The sequence below is a fragment of the Archocentrus centrarchus genome, chromosome 5, assembly GCF_007364275.1.
Source record: "Archocentrus centrarchus isolate MPI-CPG fArcCen1 chromosome 5, fArcCen1, whole genome shotgun sequence".
Taxonomy (NCBI): Eukaryota; Metazoa; Chordata; class Actinopteri; order Cichliformes; family Cichlidae; genus Archocentrus; species Archocentrus centrarchus.
The window spans coordinates 9,599,293-9,623,398 of NC_044350.1; the positions used below are offsets into that span (position 1 = coordinate 9,599,293).

The window sequence follows — 24,106 nt, forward strand, 5'->3', positions numbered from 1 at the left end:
AGCACACTTTGATCTTAATCAGCATGTTACTGAATGATGGGGTCTCAACCAAACACGGGCGACAAAATTCGAGTTTTTCTGCTAATACGAGCTCGCACATCCCGTGAACAGCTTTTAATCTAAAAGTCAAGAATGGGAAAGTGCTTGACACTTTAAGCCTATTGCTGTGGAAGTGTTACACGCTGCTCTAAGCATAAATCTACCAAGTGGGTGAAAAAAAGAAAGAAAAGAGAACTCATCGTTTCAACATTACAATTCGGATTACCTTGAAAACCAGACATCCACACAAAATGTCATGCAAATGCTCACATCCCAAGCCGACAAGGACTTAAAACCCTGTGATGATCGACTCAACAGATATTTTGTTTGAGCGTGCTGCATACCACATGTTGGTAAATAATAAGGCTAAGGTCTTGATGGTAAAATTCAGATCTAAAATTGAACTGCAATCCCCCTTCTTAAGCGTGAGCTACTAATGAATTGGATACGTGTGATAAATGCTGAGTAAATTCCCTCCTGGCTCTTAAAAGTGCAGTCCTGTCTCCGTTCCACTGAAGCCGAGTGAACAGTAGATACACATATTTAAAACACCGAGGGTGTGTTTGATACCGCTTGAATTATTAAGATTGCAGAAGAAAAGCTGCCAGTGGAAAACTGCGAACAAAATGTTCATGTGGTTTTCTATTCTATTTCTATCCTAATGAAAAGGACTTAATTGAAAACAACTGAAATCAATTATGTTTTAAACTGTTTTTATACATATTTTCATCATTGGTAATATCCCCTATCAGCATGGCCCCACTGTACTTTTAGTCATATCTCAAACTGTGACTATTGGTGAAGGAAGGGTTAGTAAAAGCAGGCTATTCAGTTCAATCCGTTTTTTAATTGGTCTAAAGTGTTGCAGTGTTGGTAGTTTTTGTAAATTTTGTTTTTTTTTTCACATTTTTCCCCATGTTTCCTGTGCTTCTGTGTCTTTGTCCAACTCTGTATTGGCTTTGTGTCTTATTTTGGTAATTGCCGTTCCATGTGCATGTCGTTCCTTCCTGTGATTCCTTATCTGTTTCCACTTGTATCTTGTTTGCCAATCACCCCCGAGTATATGTGATGTTGCGTATGTTTGTATTGCATGTCTTCTACACCTGTGCTTTTTGGCCTTGTTCCTCACACCATGTGTCAAATTTGTCTTTGACACAATTAGTTATGTTTTTCCTCACTTGGTCAGGTTTGTATTTAAAGCTTGCCTTTAGTTTTGTATTTAGTCTCTTATGTGGGATCCTCATTTTTGTACTGCACTGAACACACATTTAGCACTGGGCATGCAAACCTGAATACCATAAGTATTGAAATGTGTGTACACTCATATTTACACTGAAAAATAAAGTGAACTGGCAAAGCGCTGCGGGGATTTTGATTTTAAATGTAAGTTTTAAATTCTTGCAAAAGGAAAGTCAAAGGGTTAGTTTGATACTGTCAAAGCTACTGCAAGTTTGATGCAATTACCCAGGAAGTGTCTGTAGCATTCTACCAGTGGTATTAAATATTAATTTCTCCACTTAGGATCTACTGATTCAGAGAGAATGTGCAGGCCATAGGGAACTTAATGGGATACTTATCACACTTACTGTGATAGGCCTAATGCTTGTCTCGCTATTTAACATTTGCTGTACTTGAATTCACACAATATAGTTTTTCATCAAAATTACAATGAAACATCTGCTTTGTGTGTGTGTGTGTAAGTGTGTGTGTGTATGTGTGTGTGTGGTACTGTAGGAGATGGTCTGAACATATGTTTGTATGTTTGTGGGGTTTTGTGCCTTTATTTAAGCACATGAATAGTGCAAAAGCAAGCGTGTGGGTGGGTACATCTGCGCTCGGTTTAGTGCCTAACTGAAGCTGGATTTTTACAGTAGCATGTTAAATGCCCAATATCAGAACTTGGTCTTGCAAAACTGTCCGCCTCACAGTGGGCTCTGAACTAGCATCTCACATGGGCCTTGGATTAGTTTCTGTCTGTTGCTCGGGGTGAAATGTGTAATCCCGTATCTGAGAGGTGGGAGGGAGGGCAGGAACAGGAAGGTGGGGATTCTTGCTATTAACGTCTAACCTTTTAAAAAATTAATTTGCAAGTGTGACAAGATAAGGGCCCCAAATGTGATCCTGAAAATATTTCTGCCCTGTCACAACTAACTGGGAGGGGGAGGAGAAGAGAGGAGAAGTCCATTAGAGCCTTTATAGTAAAAAATTAAACATGGCGTGCTTAAGATGTTCCTTTCATCTCATATCACATAATAACAGAACACAAAGTAACAACAATAGGTACTGCAATTAATGTGATTTCTTTTTAAGTGCGTGGTGTTTTTTTGTTCTTTTTTTTAAATAAACACTTCCCTTAGGTGTGTGTGGGGGGAGGTGGGGAAATAATCAAAGCCAGCTTGTTTTATAAAGCTGTCCAACACTGACATTTTACTTTGACACAGAACTTCATTATTTTGTGAAAGTAATTTAGCAATTACAACTGTGGCTATAAGGACACATTTTTTGTTTAAACGGTAAAAAAAAAACCCATTTAAAAACACCTACACCTATCCACACACACACAGGCTGTGTTCATATGAAACACTGATGAATATACATTTATATGCTCTGAGACAATGATCTGGCCCCTCAGCAAACACAACAGTGAAGCGACGGGGCAAAATAAGATATGCTTCTAAAAAGGTTAACGTTTTCACTGTCTGGCAGATGGGGAGCATGGCCTGCTCATGAAGACCCTATAACAACCTCTCTTAGCTGCTCCTGGCCCACCATTACAGTATCTCCCTGATCAAATGGATGCCATCTGTCTGGCCGGGGTTCAGCAACAGCACTACAGCAAGCTGGTCCGCTGGCTCAGCCAGACGCATCCTACCTCGTTCCTTTGCATACACATAAGCTCATTTTCTTATCCCACTCTTTCTCACAAACAAACACAGGCATGCACAAAGAGGTGAATTCAGCCTTGCGAATGTCCAGGGGAAAATGTTTTAAGATGGCAACTGGGATCTTTCTGTGAATGGCATGTAACAGGTAAGTGGTAAATGATGATAGATGGTGGTCCAGTCTTCGGATGGGGCACGTGAAATTGTCAGAATTTTCTGTTAAAATACACTGTTGCCTCCTCCAGCTGGCACTCGTGAACAAGACCCACACAGCCACATGAATTTTAATTGACTCTTGTATTCAACCTGAAAGCACAAGAGAAAGCATTCCGCCTAGCTAGCAATAAGAATTTAACACAATTAGCAAGTAATTCCCTCGTGGCTCCTAAACGTTTTACACTGTTATCAATATTAAACCTACAACTTCCGCGTCTTATTTTGATTTCTATCTTTCACACGGGTAGCATGTACGAGAGCCACATTTCTACTTTAAGGTTACATAATCCCTTACATAGGTGGTTTTATTGCAGCTGTCTCATGTAGTTTAAGTGTCCTTGCAGAAAGAGCTGTGACACCTCAAAGGGACTTAAGAAATCTGCAGTCATTCCTCATCACATTCAAGCTGTAGGTCTGTTCACAAAAGCTTGGAACTCCTTACTAGCAAATTGTATTCCCCTGCCAATGTCACCAGTACTGCTAACGTTAGCACGTTGCACCTCCAGCTAGAAAGCAGTTACATCTGTTAGGCTTATCTCCTCCAGATCCTGAAAAGCTCCCCTCATTGATTGAGGGATGACGTGGTTAATTCCAGGTGTGTTTTTCCTACACACAATGATGGTGATACATTTATCACATGCACAATGCTGGCTTTGTGAGAGTGTGAGGAGCTAGAAACTTAAAATGCATATCTGCTTAAAATGATCAAGGTGGCTATTTTTTTTTTCTATTGACCAATAAATTGACTGTTAACATATTTCTTTATATTTTATTACTTTTGTGTTAACCCCCTCATCCTAGTTTTTTTACTTTGTACGGTCTTTACCTCACAATATAAAATCCCTTGTGAATATGGAATAGCATATGCACCGATATATGCACAGACAGGAAATCTTTATCTGTGAGAGACTGATATCTGCCTCAAATTTTAAGGTTTAAGACAAGCTAATTCCTGTAGCCACGTAAACCCATACCATGAAGCTCCTGATAACTGTATTTGTTAGAACTGGAAAATGTATGACACACATCTTAACACCTAGATATCAACAGAAAGGGCACTATCTAACAGAAGGTTCAAGGTTGTGAAACCTTACTGCAAGTCAGTGGGTGCCTGAGTGGAAAGGATACATTTTCTGTTTCCATCTCAACCAACTCTAATTCCTTGTTCAGGGGCTTTCTTCTACATTGCCACTCTTCCTTTAGTTTCCCTTTATTACCTAAGGATTGCTTTACCACTGCCCTTCTTAGCATTTACTCGTCTAGCCTTTGGTATATACCACCAACTACATTACGCCAGTGTAACAAATAGTTATAGCTTTTTGGATTTGTACCCCCTTAATCCTGCCCTAGCTGCTGCTTTAGGTGACATTTCTCATTTGCTGAACAGTTTAGAAAAAAATGCTGTCTGCCCTCTCATGTGAAACATCCAAAATTGTAATAACATCACTATAGCAACATTCTGCTGCACGGAGACAGAGTCTGGTGTGACTGCCCTGCCAGCACGAACACAGCTCATCACCACACCAACAAACTGTTAAAAGCAGCATCCCTTGCTTAAGCCATGTTTAATACTAAGGTTATTATCAGTCAAGAAATACAGTAAAGAAAATACAGTATATTGTTAACAAGATGTGAACCGATCCAGCATGCAGCCAGTGTTGTTGAGTGGCAAGTCCAGATGGTTTTTAAACATAAAGCCCATTTCCAGAGGACAAGCACTGGTGGTTGACAGCCACTCTTAAAGGGGGTGTGAAGAGAGACCCAGGAGGCATCAGATTCATGCACTTTGGGAGAGAGCCAGCAACCAAAGAACACTTTGGACACATGCCGCTGAAAGTGGACTGCACGAAAGACCCTCAGCAATCCTTAGAGAAAGGCAACTGCAACTGTTAATTGTCCTTCCACACATTTGCCGATCAAAGGTTTTTACAGCTCACATTCCTTAAGCGTAGAGCTTGCTGATCAAAGGCTATGATCAAACAGTGAATGAGTTTGAGCTTTTAGGAGGGACGAAAACACAGCACTGTAACGGAAAGAGGTGCACTCAATTTATACCACAAAACAAAATGAGTGCTTTGTATTGAGAATGAAAATAAATAACAGTTTTATACTAATTACCTTGCTTACTTAATCTTTAAAAGCAAAACTGCACCATTGATTTTAGAACTTAATTTGAAGCTTCAAGTTTAATACAGTGTCCATTGATTTTTTTTTTTTAAGCTGGAGTTGATCATATTTGGTTGAGAGTGTGGAGTGCTAAATTATTTGCTAACACTAGCTAACTTGATGATTGAAATGCATGTATTCTAAGAAACAGCTAAGCAATCTGTATTTGAAAACAGAGTTTTACTGCAATAAACCACATAATAGGCCATATTAGTTGTTAGATAATTGCATTAAAATGCTCCAAAAGGCACTAACATCACAAAAATGGTTCCAGCACAGGGACAGGAATTAGCTGAGTGCTTTCAGCGAATAGCTACTGGCTACAGCTGCCTGTACCACTTCTCAAATATTAGTAAAAGGGCGCAAAACCCTAGTAATACATACACTATACTGTCAAAAGTATTTACTCATCTGCCTTCACACACATATGAACTTGAGTTGACATCCCATTTTTAATCCATAGGGTTTAATATGATGTTGGCCCACCCTTTGCAGCTGTAACAGCTTTAACTCTTCTTCCACACCAAACGTCTTCATCCATGTCTTTATGGACCTTTCTTTGTGCACTGGTGTGCAGTCATCTTGGAAAAGAAAGGAGCCATGCCCAAACTGTTCCCACAAAGTTGGGAGCACAAAATTGTCCTTTCACTGGAACTAAGGGGCCGAGCCCAACTCCTGAAAAACAACCCCACAGTATAATCCTCCTTCCACCAAACTTCACACTTTAGAAGTATTGTTCTCCTGGCAACTCCCAAACCCAGACTTGTCCATCGGATTGTCAGACGGAGAAGTGTGATTCATCAATCTGGAGAACATGACTCCACTGCTCTAGAGTCCAGTGCCTGCTTTACACCACTGCATCCGATGCTGTGCATTGCACTTGGTGTTGTACTGGTTGGATGCAGCTGCTTGGCCATGGGAACCCATTCCACGAAGCTCTCTATAAACTGTTCTTGAGCTAATCTGAAGGTCACATGAAGTTTGGAGGTCTGTAGTGATTGACTCTGCAGAAAGTTGGTGACCTCAATGCACCTCAGCATCCACTAACCCCACTCTGTCATTTTACTTGGTCTACCACTTTGTGGCTAAGTTGCTGTCATTCCCAATCGCTTCCACTTTGTTATAATACAGTGATCCCACACCTACGTTGGAGGTTATGTTCCAGAGACCCCCGCGATAGGTGAAAGTAGTGGCGTTATATTTATTTTATTTATATATATTTTAAGGCTTTATAAACCCTTCCCACACTTCTATAACCACTTTATATCAGAATCAGAATCAGAAGGTTTTTATTGCCATATGGGTGAACAGGTTCACAGCATTAGGAAATTGCTGCGGTACTTCGTGCTTACAGAAAAAAACAAATAAGTATAAAAACTATAAGACAATATACAAGTATACAAATTGCAAATATACAGAGATATTAGAGCTATAACTATAGCACAATATTACAAAATTACAAAATATACAGTGCAGAGACTAATTAAAAGATAAAAGAATGTAGACTATATTCCACTAATATGTACATCAGTGCAATCAGACAGGTGCATAGACATAGGGTCATCAGCGTTTGTGGAGGGTGGTGGTAACAGTCTTAGGGTAATTGTTCATGAGTCCAACAGCAGAGGGGAAGAAACTGTTCTTATGGCGGGAGGTTCTGGTCCGTATGAACCGTAGCCTCCTGCCTGAGGGGAGAGGGTCAAAAAGTCTGTGCCCAGGGTGAGAGTGGTCGGCTGTGATCCGACCTGCACGCCCCAGTGTCCTGGAGGTGTACAGGTCCTGGAGAGATGGGAGGTTACAGCCAATCACCTTCTCAGCAGAGTGCACAACGTGCTGTAGTCTCTGTTTGTCCCTAGTGGTGGCTCCAGCGTACCACACAGTGATGGAGGAGGTAAGGATGGACTCAATGATGGCAGTATAGAACTGCACCATGGTCCTTGCTGGCAAGTTGAATTTCTTCAACTGCCGCAGGAAGTACATCCTCTGCTGGGCCTTTTTGATGACAGAGGTGATGGTGGGCTCCCACTTGAGGTCCTGGGTGATGGTAGTTCCCAGGAAGCGAAAAGAGTCCACTGTGGTGATGGGGGTGTCAGTCAGGATGATGGAGGGTAGAGGGGCTGTGTGCTTCCTAAAGTCCACTATAATCTCCACTGTCTTCTGGGCGTTCAGTACCAGGTTATTGTGGCTTCTTATCCTCTTAAACATGAAAATTTCACAAAAACACAACACCACAGAGCTACACTATGTGCAGCGATCAGACGTTGATGTGAAGTGGAGATGCTTAACGTATGAGCACAGCGCAGGAGAGCAAACAGACTGATGCTACGGTCACTGAGCCTATCCAGGATACAGAACACAGAGCAGTGGTTATCGCCTTCCATTCCATCAGCTAATAGTGTGCCGTGAACAATCTCACATTGACAAACTTGCGCAAGAGGTAGTGGTGTACAGTACTGCGTTTCCATTGTGTACAGTATGATATTCATCCGCTGATGAAATACACGCAAAATCCAGTGATATAGCGAAAACTCCACAATACAGAATTTGATTTTTTTTTTTCCACCATACAGTGATGCCACAATAAGTGAACCACGATATAGTGAGGGACGACTGTACTGTTAACAACTGACTGTGGAATATTTAGTAGTGAGGAAATTTCATGACTGCACTTGTTTCACAGGTGGCATCCTATCAAGGTACCATGCTGGAATTCACTGAGCTCCTGATAACGACCCATTCTTTCACAAATCTTTAAAAGTAGTCTGCATGCCTAGGTAATTTTATACACCTGTGGCCATGGAAGTGAATTCAATCATTTGGATGGGTGAGTGAATACTTTTGGCAATACAGTTTATCTTTTATCCTTAATACTATTCAAATAGGTCAGGTTTAAAGTAAAGTTGACATTAAACTAGAAATTAGCAACTATTTTTGTAGCAAGCAGAGTCATTTCTGCTATAAAGGTGGGCATTTTAACATGCTAGACATTACCATATGGGGACCGACTTGCTTTTGGAGCCAGTCTCTACTGGCCATGGCTTCATTTCTCAGCCCTGGAGGTTGCCGTCTGGTTTCACGCTCTACCTAGGCACTACCCCTTGGCTAAACCAAGCAGTGGTTTTCCAGTATGAACGTATCTGACACTGAGACTCTCCTGTTGCGTGCTACATCTGAGAAAGGGCAATTTCGGACAAAGCCCAGGCTCGATTCCCTCTTTCATGTGTGAAAACGGCTTAAGATAGTGATTGAATAGGCCAGTTTTATCCCTTTCTGCCAGCTCTCTGCCTGACATGCATTCTGTAAAAAATAGCAAAATGTAGCATCGAGTCAGACAAATTCTTTTCACTCCACTGAGTGTATCACAAAACATTTCTGTATTTTATTCGTCTAATTCAAAAACCGATGCTTTGATTGCACCCAAGAGAAGAGGGGGAGTTGTTTTGAGATATGAGTGTAGCTCTATGCAAGGACTGTACTCACTAAAACAAGGGAAGAGGTGGAACGTAATACAAAAAGGTACAGTAAGTTAGCCAGAGGTTCTTCTTCTCTGTTCAGCAACACACCGCACCACACAGTTACGGTGATTCTTTGGATCTGCTGAGAGTGAAACTAAAGCCCTTTTTTTTCCTGACAAGAGCAGAGCACATTGGCTCAGCTATGAGTAGAATTTTCATTCCATGCTTATGCCAAGTCACCCACATATACAAGAATGTAGGACAAAAATGGCTGAAATACAAAATGGCTTATGAGAATTAAAACAGCACTTAGCTTGTCAAAGGAACTCGTATTTACAGCATCAAACAGGTAGAACATTAAATTGAATCTTGGGATAAAACCAGAATATCTAACATAGGTACTACATTGGTTTAGTTACTAACCTTAGGTCTATACATTGACCTGCACAGTATTCCTGTGCACCAAATCCTTAACACAGACATGCATCCTCTGTGTAGATATAAGCGATGACATAACTTGGTACCCGAACATACCTTGATTATGCCACAACAACTCAGCTGCAACATTGCGCCAGCACAAAAGGTGATATTTTTGTTTGTCTTTCACGAAGGAGCTTAAGCTCACAGGCCTTGATGTGGACTCCACAAGGACATACAGAAAAAACAAAACAAAACAGATTATCATAAAAGATGAGGTGAGGGAAAACTGTAAAGCATCGGTACTGTTCCGGCTCTCTTTATTTAGCATGCATGTGTGCCATGCGGTGTATGCCTCGGAGAGGGCTGAAACCCTCAAGGATGGGTAAAAGATGTTATGATCAAAGACAGCATACAAAGGTATTCCATTCTGTTAGCTCGGTTCCAATAACACTCTTCTTTTATACACATGTATGGCAACCTTACACTTTTGTTGATGTCTTTTGGGAAAAAGACAGAAAAACTTCCTTGGAGCAGGCATTAATCCTCATTTAAACTCGACTCACAGAACTTACAGAAAGCAGGTCAAAAGGTCTTTTTGTTGGAAAAGCTCAGTTACTTAAACCACTTAAACCTCTGGGATGTGAGACGAGGAAGAGAAACTCCTACATAGCCTGCCTGGTTGCCTGAGGTTCTAAATATTATTTCCTTGCAAATGCACACTGCCAATTTTAAGATAATTGGAGCTAAGCATATATATATATATATATATATATATATATATATATATATATATATATATTAGGGGTGGGACTTTAACGCGTTAATTTCGATTAATTAATTATGGGGAAATTAACGCGTTAAAATTTTTAACGCATTTTAATCGCACTTTGCACTGTGGAACGTTTCTCAGTGCGCGAGTTCCCGGCATACAGATTATATCGACGCACAATGTCCAAATTAGGGGCTGCATCCTGCGAAGGACCCGGCCCACGTCTTTCGCAGCCCACAAAGGCCGGAAGTGAGCAGCTAGCCTTCATATCAGCGTCACCTGTCCTCACCTCTGCGTAGCTCATGTCGCCTAGCAACCGTGAGTGCGAAGCACAGCTGTGTAAAAACAGCTGGTTAAACGGAGAACGAACTTTTTCTCCTTTTTTGTGGCTTAATTTTAAGTCTTTAATTCAAAATAAGCTGTTAAAACAAGCAGAACACATTTCAACATCAAGGAATACAGCTGAGAGAATGATTAATTTCCAACTATAACAAGTGAGACATTAATGTTGATTAAAACTATCCAGTTATGATGCTTAACTTTAATTTCAGGAGTTTATCACAGGAGCACTTCCACCCTTCATTGGTCTGTGTAGTAGACTGGTGGGAAAATAAACAAAATCTTGAAGTTTAAGCTTATGTATATTGATTCATTCATCAACTAAACTTAAATTAATATTTATCATGTTAAATATTGAAATGCAATTAAAATGCGATTAATTTCGATTAATTAATTACAAAGCTTGTAATTAATTCGATTAATTTTTTTAATCGAGTCCCACCCCTAATATATATATATATATATATATATATATATATATATATACTTTTTTTTTTTTTTTTTTTTTTTTTTTTAATAATACCTCAAGTGAAACTGACATATAGGGGAGCCTATGTGTATACAAATAAGACTGATGTGTATAAGAATAAAACTAATAAGAGTGAAAGCAGAGCTATACAGCAAATAAACAAATGCAGGATGTCCAGCGCAGGACAAATAAAAAGGGTGAGATACGAAGCTCTTCTGGGTCATTAGGCTAGAGACAGACACATGCAATTGCCACCTCATCCTTCATTCTCTTGCTCTCCTGGCCAAAAGGCACTGGGGTATTGAGCCATGTTCAGTGAACCTGACATGTGCTGCAGATACTGTGGCAAATGAAGATACACTACAGGGCCCATGGACACTAATTCTCCTCCTTCTTTTTCAGCAGTCTGTCACCATTGTTACTGCGTACAGTATGAGTGACTGGCATATTAATACAAGATCCATAACAGCGGGAAAACTCTGCAACATGGTGGCTGAAGCAGATTAAAATATGATTTCCTGTCTGTTTATACAAGCATTTGACTGTGTCCATCTCCTGTGTCTTACTATGCATAGCTGTGATAAACAGTTAACTGTGACATCTCAACCTAACTTCCATCATTAGAGCGTCTGCTGTCAGATAAAGCTGTGATAAGACAATACGGTGGTGCCTCGGTCCAGCAGCCGCATAGATTCATCCAGACACATCAGACAAGACAAATAGACCTCAGCTAATGCTGACAGAGCACCCCGGGTGGAAAATTTAGAGAGACTTTCAATCATTCGTTTGACATGTGGGGACATATTCAAGCAAGAGATTTCTGTTTCCATAATTCCAACCCCGTAATCCATTTTCGTCCCCCGTCAGGGCTTGAATGAGTGATTCACTAGACTGGACTGAAAAAGTGAGTCTCCTTGGCAACAAATTGAATATATGCATCTGAAATTTCATGTTAATAGAAGTGTGAAAACTATTTTGAAACATAGAAGGTCTAAATATGAATACGGTGTGAGTGCCTAGAAGTAAGGTCTGCTTATAAAGGTACAACACGATAGCTTTCATTTGGAGTCACGTTCGTGTCCACTTGAAGTCCAATATTCATTGTGTTTTGGTTTCCTCCAATACCTGGAGGAAATATCTTATTTTTTAGCTGACAACTTTTCACTGCATTCACTAGCTGGCAGCAAACACTGTTTGTTTACTGGTGCAGGGAAAGTAGCATAGAGTAGTTAAGCTGTTTCCTGATGCGAAAACATTATTAGAAACCTGAGAATGAACCCAATGCACACCCACCAGCCACTCCATTAGTTACAACTGTTCAACTGCTTATTAATGCAAATATCCAATCAGCCAATCAAATCGCAGCAACTCAATCCATTTAGGCATGTAGACATGGTCAACACAACCCGCTGAAGTTAAAACTGAGTATCAGAATGGGGAAAAAAGGTGATTTAAGTTGTTGGCAGCGAAGAGGCTGTCTGAGTATTTCAGGAACTGCTGATCTACTGGCATTTTCCCACACATCACACCATCTCTAGGGTTTACAGAAAATGGTCTGAAAAGAGAAAATATTCAGTGAGTGCCAGTTCTCTGGACGAAAATGCCTTGTGGATGCCAGAGGTCAGTGGAACCTGGCTAGACTGCTCCGAGCTGATAGGAAGGCAACAGTAACTCAAATAGCCACTCGTTACAACCAAGGTATACATACAGTAAGAGCAGCTCTGAATGCACAACATATCGGATCTTGAAGCAGATGGGCTGCAGCAGCAGAAGACTTTGCTCCTGTCAGTTAAGAACAGGAAACTGAGGCTACAGACTTTGTACTCATTCACCAAAATTGGACAGAACTGGAAATGCTTTGCCTGGTCTGATGTGCCTTGATTTCTGCAGCATAAACAAAATGAAAGCATGGATCCATCCTGCCTTGTTTGAAAGGTTCAGGATGCTGGTGGTGTAATGGTGTGAGGGATATTTTCTTGGCACACTTTGGGCCCCTTAGTACCAACTGAGGATCATTTAAACACCACAGCCTACCTGAGTAATGTTGCTGACCATGTCCATCCATCTATGACCACAGTGTACACATCTTCTGATAACTGGTTCCAGCAGGATAACACGCCATGTCACAAAGCTCAAATCATCTCCATCTGGTTTTCTGAACATGACAATGAGTTCAGACAATGGGTCCAACCCCCTTTATTAAGTGTACCTAATAAAGTGTCTAGTAAGTTACAATAAAGGTGCAGTAAAATGGAAAAATAGGATTAAAAAAACATGTAAAACTCTACTGAGCACAGAGAAACTGCAGAATTGTGTAATAATTCTTTCAAAGTATTTCACGATTAGCTTTAAAGCAAGATTTTCAAGTGTAACTATTTAAGGTGTTTAAAGGTAAACTCCCCCACCCCTATCGCCACAATGAAACACAAACAGAATCAATTGTTTCAGAATCCATGTTTTTATCTGTGTACATTATAACCCATTCAGGTTCATGACTAAAACAGTAATGATATGATATCATGAAAGATGTCTTTAGATTCTTGTTGCTGTTTTTTTCACATTTCCTGGACAGTGATAAAAAACAAACAAACTACAAACTGCAAAGCAATGCACGGTTTAAAAGCCTCACTAAGATCTCTTATAAAAATTAGACCTGTAAAATGGTTAAGACAAACCTAATTGGACTGCCACTGGATAAATGAGTTGCTCGGGCAAAGTGAGTCCTCTGCAAACAAAACACTGAATGAGTAACATTTGTCCCCTGCAGTGGTTTTAACTGATGCCACGGAGTAGCTCTTTTGCATTACAATTACCTGGCAATGTGTCTTTTTGCTCCATTAGCATAAGCAAGCTGTTTGACTTCAGTGAGATGCTGCTGAAGGGCTTGAGGAGCCTGGAGGCAATCGAGAAACCGCATATACTGTAGCTATTGTATGAATAAAGATGGCAGTGATGTATGGTATAGTAAATACGTGTTTTATATAAATAAAATGGATGTGCTACATGTAACTTGACTACTCAGAGATGGGAAAGTTCAAATGGGAGGAGAGGACACATTCTCATCACGCTGCTAGACAGCTGGGCAATGTGAGACTTGTCTATTTTAACGCTCTTCACATTCTTAAAAATAATTGGTGCAGTGAGCCACCTATGCTCAATAGCACCTGCTCACTCAGTGTGTCACAATTATCTAACATCAGAAAAGAACAGGATCTAATCTACCACCTAATCACTCAAGGATTGTGAAAATGCTCCAGAGCACATGCAGTTAAAGGCTTAAGATGAGAAAGACCGCCCGCTGAGCAAAGAAATCCCAATGACACGGCAGCACTGTCACAGGTGAATCTGACTCTGTTTGTCAAGAGAGCGCACGAAGCAGTGAACATTCACTCACTCATTCACAGATCAAAGTGGCATTTAAAATGCAGCCACAGCTGGTGACAAATGTATCAGTGGGAAACGGGTAAGCACGGTCCATCACCGTTGTACAGTGCAATTGTGCTGTGCAAAAAAAAAAAAAAAAGCTTGACAGTTATTTGACACTTGGTGGTCATTTCAGAAGTGGTTACTTGAGAAAGAACACAGAGATGCTCATCTACTTTTCCAGTTTGACATATTAGTGAAGCTCACCTCTAAGTGAATATCTGATTATGTGTGGAGGAAAAAGTCAAGAAACGGTGCACGAGCGCCAGAAAGCACCAGTTCAACCTCAAGTCCTTTCTCCCCTCTTGCTGGCCATAAAACGCAGTGTAATAGGATTCCTAAGCTTTTCCAGTGACTGCTTCCACTATCACACAGACATTTAAGTGCACTAATCCATGACAAATTGTCTCATCTGATCCATGACAAATCGTCTGAGGGGCCGATAGAGACGAGGAGATGAAGGAGGGGCTGGGGAATGGTCGGCAAGAGGATGAAGAGTTGGGGTGGGGGGAGAGACTAGTGTGAAGAGAGTGCTGCTCGGCACCTAAATGATCAGGCAGTTATTGCCTAGTTTTTAGAAAGGTTGCTTTCATTACCTTGAAGGGCATGCTGTGTGATAAAATGTGAGTGATCACATAGTGCTGATGAGCTCTCCACCTAAGCCTGCCGTTTTCAAAGCAATTATAATCCCATGTGGAGGTAGATTATAGGATTTCAGTTCCTTTGTTGGCAAAAGGCCGGATTTGTAGGTGTCATGTTCACAAAATGAATGTTTCTAATTGAATTTGTGTGATATGTAATTTATGATTTTCATCACCAGTAGTTAAATTTAGCTTTTAAATACGCTATATTGCGAAAAGTATTCACTCACCCATCCAAATTATTGAATTCAGGCATTTCAGTCACTTTCATGGCCACAGGTGTATCAACCCAAGCACCTATGCATGCAGACTGCTTCAACAAACATTTGTGAAGGAATGGGTCGCTCTCAGGAGCTCAGTGAATTCCAGTGTGGTATCGTGATAGGATGCCACCTGTGCAACAAGTCCAGTCATGAAATTTCCTCATTATTAAATATTCCCTGGTCAACTGGCATTGATATTATAACAAAGTGGAAACGATTTCAAATGACAGCAACTCCACCACAAAGTGTTAGGCCACGTAAAATGACAGCGGGGTCAGTGGATGCTGAGACGCATAGTAAATGTTAAATGGATTAGTTCTTATATAGTGCTTTTCTACTCTACTTAAGCTCTCAAAGCACTTTATATAACACATTTGCATTCACCCATTCATACAAACACTTGCTTGTACATCAAAGTGCTTTTCTATCTAACATTTGCTCACAGATTCACACTCTAATGAATACGTCAGGATGCCTTGACTGGCCTGCACAGAGTCTTCACCTCAACCTGATAGAACACCTCTGGGATGAATTATAGTGGAGACTGTGAGCCAGGCCTTCTAATCCAACATCAGTGTCTGACCTCACAAATGTGTTTCTGGAAGAATGGTCAAAAATTCCCATAAACCCTCCTAAGCTGTTATAGCTGCAAAGGGTGGGCCGACATCATATTAAACCCTATGGATTAAGAATGGGACGTTACTCAAGTTCATGTGTGTGAAGGCAGCTGAGTTTATACTTTTGGCAATATAGGATAGGTGATTTTACATGCAATACACACGCAACTGAATATTCACTCACTAAAAAAATTCACGGATTAACACACACACACACATTACTGACTTAAATGTGTGTGTGCGCGCGCGCGTGTGTGTGTAAACATATGATTGAGGCTTATACTGTACTATGTTGTATTTCAACATGTACCAATGCACCAATGCTGCCAAGAAGATCAAACAATTCCTTTTCATCCACTTTACAAAAATACGATTAAGGCATTATCCATTCAAGTGACTGTAATTAAATTGAATTTTCTTTTACCATAAATTCTCACACTAATTAGTCCCCACTGTTTAATGAGGATGCAAATAAAGCTGATTTGATGACAAAAATACAGCCCATGCGCTCCTATGTTCCTGTGAGTAGCATGGATGCATCGGCTGTTCTAAAGAAGAAAAGCAGCAAGAATTACCACTGCGAGGATGACTGTGAAGAAGAAGTGTGTGTTCCCTACCATGTTTCTGCTGCTGACACTGAGCTATTGTAATGAGGAGCATGACAACTATGGAAATGAGCTCCAAGTTGAGAATGTGTGTGCATTTAGTTTGTGAATCTGTGAAGTTAATTTCTTAGCATTCCAAAACGCTGTAAGAGGAATCATAAATCTTCTGAAGAAAAAATTAAATAAAATCAATTCATACTGTGAATACGGCTTCCAGATGTCAACGCTATCCTCATTTACCAAAATGGCAGGTTTCCTAAATCAACTTCATAGTTTAGGTTTAACACCCTGTATCTGGTCTGTTTTCATCTCACTAAAAAATTCCTATCCATAGACCTTACTGTTATATAAAGTTAGAGTTAAGCTCTGTTCTTAAAGCTGAAGATGTGCTTCCTAATTTAACAAACATCCCTGCTTACAGTTATGCTGTTGTTCCCATTTGACCATATGATGCATCTTGGCTAATCAAAGTAATTACATGTTTTTTCCACCTCAAAGAAAATTTCTGCACTGAGAGAGCATCATGCCACATTGAACAATGAGCTCATTAAAATGCATTCCAATCATCTGGGATTAGACTTTACAGGCCATTTCAGATCAATGAATAAAAGCATAACAGCAGCACCGCTGCATTATTTATCAACCTTTTTTGAGCTATCTCATAACCCCCTTTTGTGTTGTCGCGTGTAACATTTTTCACGTCTATAAAAAAAATCGGTATGTTTACGGCTGACACTCACAGTTGAGTCACACTTGATTTCAGCTTTTGATTATGATTTTTTTTTTTTTAATGAATACCAGGTAACTTACATAGTAACAAGTACAGCTCTGTAACAATGCAGATATGCTGCACTGCTGTGGCTGACAAGGAATTTGTAGAACAAAACAGAATGCTGTCAAAGTGTAACAGTCTAGTTAGTTTTACAGCTGTGCCTGCTCTATTAGATCTGAGTCTCTCTTAAACTGCCCTGTCAGAGTCCCAATAAAACAAAACAGCAGCTAAGGCGTTGTTATATTGAGACTGCCCCTCTGGGCACTGATACATTGTGAACTGTATGCTTACTTCATGAATGCAACAAGGGTAAATAGGTACAGTACCTGCTAAGTATAACTTAATGACTGAACACTTATAAGACAGCACATTAGAGAGCACTTCCATTTTATCATTAGAAGACACAAATTCTCCATTAACTTCTGCCAGCAATGCACTGACAATGTAAATGCAAATTGGTTACACTGAAAACCAGTACTATTCATCAAGAGTGGCCTGGTTTGTTCAGCAGCACTCTTGGCAGTGAGAACTTGTGCTCACTGTGCTGGCAGGTGGGGAGAGCGCATAGCCATGCTTGTGTGTGTCATGTCACATTCAGCTCATCTGTCAATGTAGTGGATTATTTCTTGAGAGACCAGAATTGGCTTCCCAGAATCAGGGCGCCATCAATCTTCAGCCGCACGCGCAGGACACGCGGGGAGGCTGTGTGAAGCGGAGGCTCACGGGAAGGAGAGCGGCGCCGCTTCCCGAGCAGGTGACGAAGCAGTCAGGCGACTCGTTACTCAATCTCCGCATCAGCTGTGACCGTGCTGATTTGTCACGGAAACGTTTGGGAAAAAAATAAATAAATAAATAAACAAGTGCGAGCTGAAATCTTTATGTACACAACGCTTTTTTTTTTTTTTTTTTTTTTTTTTTTTTAGCATACTGTCTGTTTACTGATGCAGGAGGCAGAAAAACTGATTCCTCAAAAACTGTTAGATGCTTCAACAGGCTGGAAGATAACATGACCTTCACTTCCCCTCCTTCCAAACTATACCCACATAGGCCCCTTCCTTCTGTGTTTATGTTTGTTAGCTTTTGTACCACGCAGTCTCTCAGGCTGTCTGCCATGCTGCATTCACAGAGCCACAGAAAATCATTTCAGGGCATGGTTCCTTTAAACGTACCAACCCCCACCCCCATTGCAGCATTATCGTTATCAGTGAAATTTAAATAACAGCGAATAAATAGCAAACAGACTGCATGTTAGTCTAATATATAAAATTATATTCCTATTCATCTTTTCTCATCTGCACAAAACATGTTTCAATCCATCATTAGGAAAAACTCTTCAGAAACTTAATTTAGAGTATGACACGCAGCACATAATATCATTCTTTAGGAACACAGAAACATCTGATTATGGAAAATAGCAGAGCGTGAAAGCCAAAGGATTTTTCGAGGCAAGACATCTCTTTTTTTTTTTTTTTTTTTGCCACGTCCTACATAGCCATGTCTATTTATATCTGAGGGTTCTGGCCTCAATGAAACCAGAGAGTTTCACAAATTATAAAATCAATTCTAATTCAAATATTCATCATAGCATTTCAATTCTGAGAGAGGAGTTCTGGTTAGATCGGTTAACGCCACTTCATGGCTGAGTCAGATTGATGTCGGCTTAATCCTCTTTAAAAAAAAAAAAAAAAAAAAAAAAAAAAAAACATGATATACAGTAAATTGTACAGTCACAGAACAGCAGGGGTGGGGGGGGGGGCAGAAATGCATTCTGTGAGCAGCCAGATGTGATTGAACGATACCTCTGGGAAGCCTGCTGATTAAGACTGTAAAATTTCATAACATATTGGCAGACTAAGATTGCCTACGCACTGTTCTCCATTTGTCTCAGTTTGTTAACTTTAAAGGTTTTCTAGAAAGTACTTGTGTTAGAGTAACAACACGGCCTTAAAGAGGAAAATTTCATTTACATCCCTCCTCAGTGCAGTAAGCGCGTGAGTCGATCTGTGTGACAGGAGAAGCCCTTCCCCATCACCATCTTTTGGTTGGATGCCTCTTCTAGATGTACAGGGAGGGTGTGGGCCCAACCACTATTTTTTTTTCCTCCCCTCAGCCCCTTTGGGATCACTGCATTATTCAAAAAAGACACTTACTGAGCCATGCATTTCCTTGTACATCTTTGGCACCAAGCTTGACTTGCCAACCAGTCAAACCCAAAAAATGGGAAAAAAAATAGAAGAAGTAGAGGGGAAAAAAAAGAAGCCAGCCTTTAAAAATTCATTCTGAGCTCTCTGTTGCTCATCCCTTACTGTCTTGTTCCAATTAAGGGGGCCGGGATACTTTGAGAACTTTCTATCTATCATAGCTGGGATTTTCATGTGTCAGCTGTTCCACAGCAGAAGTAAGCCAACTCTCTGACATGCTGCTTAAAGTCACCAATGTTCAACACAAGCATAGAGAATTCAATGCTGGATCCCCCCCCCCCCCTTTCTGTGCTTCAATTACTGTCTTTTTGCCTGGCAATGCAACGCACACACAAAAGGGAACCAAGCAGAAGATAGCATCAATGTTTAACAGCCGCCTGGCATCCACGGAAAGCTCCACTCTGCACAAGAGTTCAGCACAGAAGTCGCACTTACTGTTAGAAGCTTAAGGAAAGCATTCGCTTTGCTCTAAAAACCTTTGCCTCCCATGTAACAGTTCTACATACACCATAAGCGATTCTGGGAAGCTTTTCCATAATCAGTGAATTAGATTCACCTCTGCGTCTACCTCCCCTTTTGCCCCTACAGTGCAGCAAGGCGTTGGGCTTAATTGCCAAACGTTTCCAGCATAAAAGAGGGGAACATAATTGTCATTTCTATCTACGCCACAGTGATCAAAGCTCCCCTGGCTACCAAGCACAGTAATGGGGATTTTCTCTCTACAGCTTGCCCTATTCGTAACAGTATGCCAGCAAGATTCACGGTGCAGTAGTCAAGAATGCCACATCGCATCTGTGAATCATCTTCCCACTAGCTAACTGACGATATTCAAAGACATCGTCCTTGATGAGGTCCACACAGAAGCATAGGGTGTAGCAATAAGTAGCAAAAATGTCTATGGAGAGCTAGAGATAGATGTGACTAAATTAATATAGGTAACGTGGACTTTAGAAGTAGCTGTCTTTGCTTCTCTTGTGTGACTGCGAGCAGAGTGAATCATCTCGTACAGTACCATGGCAAATCATTCTGACGTACTGCAGCAGCGTCTTGCTGTTGCCTTTAAACAGCCAAAGCTGACAACTGCTGCCCCATGGAGAGGGCACCATGTTGCACTGTAACGTGGTGCTGTGAAGCTGAAATCTGACAAAGAGGAACACATACCCAGGGTGAGAATGTCAGTGCGACCAGGCCGGGCCACATGGTGCTGCTGGATGGTCTGGTAGAGAGTTGCCTGGCACAACAGCAGGAAGCCGAGGCTAATCCACATGGCTAACAACCAGGACATGGTAAGGCCGAGTCTGCAGGATGGCACACCGCGGGGGAGAAACAACAGGGGGACGGGGGGCAGAGTTGTATTACAGCATGTCTCCATGTATTTACAACACATTTACAACACAGTTTATTTCATGTGCCAAAAAAGACAAACAATGCTCATATCAATCATACATGTTGAGACCAGTACTGTCACTTATTAAGACCTGTGTGCACTGTTATTTTTTATTTTTTTTTAGAACACAGCTAATGGGAAGAAAAAGGACGACAAAGAGGCTTAGAGGGAAATCCCTGAGGACAAGTGACTCAAACAAATGATCAAACACAAAATTTAACATGCCAATTTCTGCCTTGTCCAAACCTGCTGTATTCTAAAAAAGATTTGCACCACAAAAAAGAAGAGCAATGAAATACAAAAGAAGGAAAATAACAGTCTTAGACTGCAAGATTCACCCCTTTATGGAAAACTAGAGTTATTAAAAACAACAGCAAGACTGCGTTTCTAAGCACAGACAGCCCTCTTGCAGATTTGTTCAGCGACCGCCTAATGGCTGGTGAGGGCCAGCATATGGAGACACGCCTTAGCCCTTATTGAATAATGAGGCTCTCCTCCTTTCCAGGTGTTATTGGGGCCTCTCTCCACAGCACCGCCCCCTCCTCATCCAAAACAAAAACTGTGGCTTGGTGTGTTCAGGCTCCCTGCCTCAGATGTTTCTGCCTTTTCAGAAAGATTAACACTTACTAACCCCAGGAGCAAATTTAGTGCATTCAGCCAAATTATTCAGATACTGTATCACATGCTTTGAGGTGATGACTTAACTCTAGTGTGACTGTGAATTTAGTGCTCGTTCAGTGCTTGATTCCAGCTGTCTATACATTCTACAAGACTGAATAACAGAGTGATCTACAAAAATCTAAATGTTCCAATGTTCCAGACTAAGTGGCATGATCTGGTCTGATCCAATGAGTTACTTCCAGAGAGCAGCAAAGCCACTGTTTGCCTGCCCTCTGTGTGTTTTGATATGCATGTGAGATTAAAGCCATTTAGATATTAAATGTTACCCATGTGTTCTTTACCCTCAGTGACATTGAGGCTGCTTAATATTCAGCGAAAAATTAAGCATATAATTATTAGCAGCACATTGTAAATCCCCACCCCTGCACTAAATCCACCATAATCCGGTTTGGTGGAAATGTGAACTGGTCCTGTGGGTTTGTTTTCCTTCATTTACAAAAAAAAAAAAAAAAAGCAGCGTGTTTTCCTTACCGGCCTGCATTTATATATTAAAATGAAAGGTTGCGCCTGCATACTTTACTGCTTATTGCACCGAGTTGAAGCTCGACGTTTTTAATGAAACTGAAACGGGGCTGTTACCGGGTACGCTTCACCTGACAGGAGCACACAGCTTAGAAGTGAAAGGGAGGCAGGAGCATCGTTTTAAAGGAACTTGAAGAAGAGAGAGAAAAAAAAAAAAAAGCAGCTTTGAGGAAAAGCAGACAGGAAAACTCACGTGCATCTTGTTTTCCTCGCGGGAAACAGAGAACGAATAAAAGCCATTTAGCTTACAGTTTTATAATGTCGCCTAAAACGAGAGGCGACAGCTCGTCTGTGCGTAACTGCTAAAGTCTAGCAGGAGATTTTCAGCGCGGTCGGAGTAGAAGCGGCAGACACACCTGCGGGCGCATAACCTACTGATGCACCTGCGTGCAGCGTGGATTTAACAAAGTAAGGCGCTTTTTGAGACCGCACGTCTTCTGCTGCGGAGACAAGTTAAGCAGCGACTCCCTAAAACACAGCCCTATCTACCTGATTGTAATACAAGAGGAGGAAATCATTCAATCATTCACCCCCTCACTTATAAATAGGCGCATCTTTCCAAGAACAGTATTTATTTAGCGTTCAGCCTGCACTGCTCTTGCAGTGTTTATTTGGGAATACAACTAACTGCTGTGTAGTGTAAGATCAATGTGAACCTGTTTATTTTAATTACAAACATGTAGGAAACTTAGCATATAGCTTAAAATGTATTTGTGAGAATAAATATGCTGCAGGATTATTTTAACAGTTTTTCATACTTGTCTACTTGGAGGACACATCTTCATATAACCCAGATGCATTTTTCAGGAGGCAGCATACTGTGGGAAATGTGCACTGTTGTGGGTTAAATCAACTCCCCACCCCTCCTATCCCATCCCCAAACACCAAAGGTACTCCATTCAAGTCCCCACACCCTTACCTGAGCACTGCGTTCAGAAGCAAAGGAGTTCAATCAGAATCACTGCCTGCCCAGTAGACTCACTCCTCAGTCTTAAATCCATCCATACTTGGGAGCCAGGGTTTCAGCCTGAAATTCCACTGCCAGTTAAGCCAAAAGCTGCACAAAAGAGGCTAAAATGCTGTTCTTCAATTCCTATATATCCTTTGGACCCCTGCTGCTCGGAGTCTTTTGAAATCCTTGACAACACAAACAGTCACCAAAAGCAAAACACCCAGGGGTCTTTGTCACAAACTGGCCAGGATTTGAGGGATGGAAGGTTGATCATGTCACTGCTGTATCAGTCACATTCGTCAAGATCTGCTCTCCTTCCTTCAGTGCCTCTTCTCCGTCAGTAAAACTCCTATGTTCTGTTGACAGGGAGCTAATTTACCCTCCTCACTTGTCGTCTCCTTCTCACGCGTGCAGCGGAAGTGGAATGACTGCTCTGTCTGCTCTTGGCTGCATCCCCCCATTGAGAAGCTGTGCTGATAGTGTGAGCTTCAGTCCTCTCTCCAGCGCTCTAAGTAGAGAGTCTGTGTCAGACAGGCAGAGCGAATGTGAGTGAGCGTGCATGTGTGTGTGTATTACAATGTAGCCCAGCTGGAAAGAAAGGGAGAGGGAGAGAGAGTGAGCTGAGAGAGTCAGATCACACGTCTTAAAGCAAGACTACCCGCTTCTGCATCAAGACTTCATTGGCAAATGAGGCGCGCTTTATTAACCCACCTCTCTTTACGTCCCAGCTTCCCATCCACAGCATCAGGAGATGTGCAAGTTTAGCCTTCAGCTCACTTTGAATTTCTTTGTATCCGTGTGCACGTGCATGAATGTGAGTTGGAGAGAGTGTGTCTGTTTTAGTCATCAGCCTCTAGCAAATTAGGGGTGAAAGTGAAATGCTCCAAGCACAGCACTTTTAATAGAAGGCAGGGTGCCTCGTCTCAGCTCTGCAATCACCATATTATATGTTGTGAGCTGGCTTTCCTCTTTACCTATTTTCACAGTGATTGGCGAGGGTTTGTTTTATTCTTTTTTTACCGTGAACCCTTTAGAAAATGTTTCCCACCACTGAAACAAACTTGCATCTGAAAGAGTCTCTGAGTAGCCTTCTGACATTTGCTCAAAAGCTAAAACTGTTGCTTTTAAAGGAAACTCATCTCTTCTTCTTCTTTTTTGTATGCATGTGAGTTGGCACGGGTCATGTGTAGCAGTCAGTCTTGTTTGTGTGGAGTACGTTTTCCTCCAACATACTGCGTTTCCTTCTGCAAGGATAAGCTCCCCTTTAACTCATCATAATGTTAACCA

At 41.2% G+C, this 24,106-nt stretch overlaps 1 protein-coding gene across 3 annotated transcripts in view; it reads right to left on the reverse strand.

Annotated features, from left to right (window-relative positions):
- The window catches only part of tafa1b (TAFA chemokine like family member 1b), a 112,256-nt gene extending 88,929 nt beyond the window's left edge, over window positions 1-23,327 (reverse strand). For all 3 annotated transcript variants that reach the window (XM_030729592.1, XM_030729591.1, XM_030729590.1), the window contains exons 1-2: window positions 22,787-23,327; window positions 20,439-20,575 (exon numbers count right to left, since the gene is read on the reverse strand). In XM_030729592.1, the coding sequence (XP_030585452.1) occupies window positions 20,439-20,562 (124 nt within the window). In that variant the 5' untranslated portion in view covers window positions 20,563-20,575; window positions 22,787-23,327. The remainder of the gene's footprint in view (window positions 1-20,438; window positions 20,576-22,786) is intronic.
- Window positions 23,328-24,106: the final 779 nt, after the last annotated feature.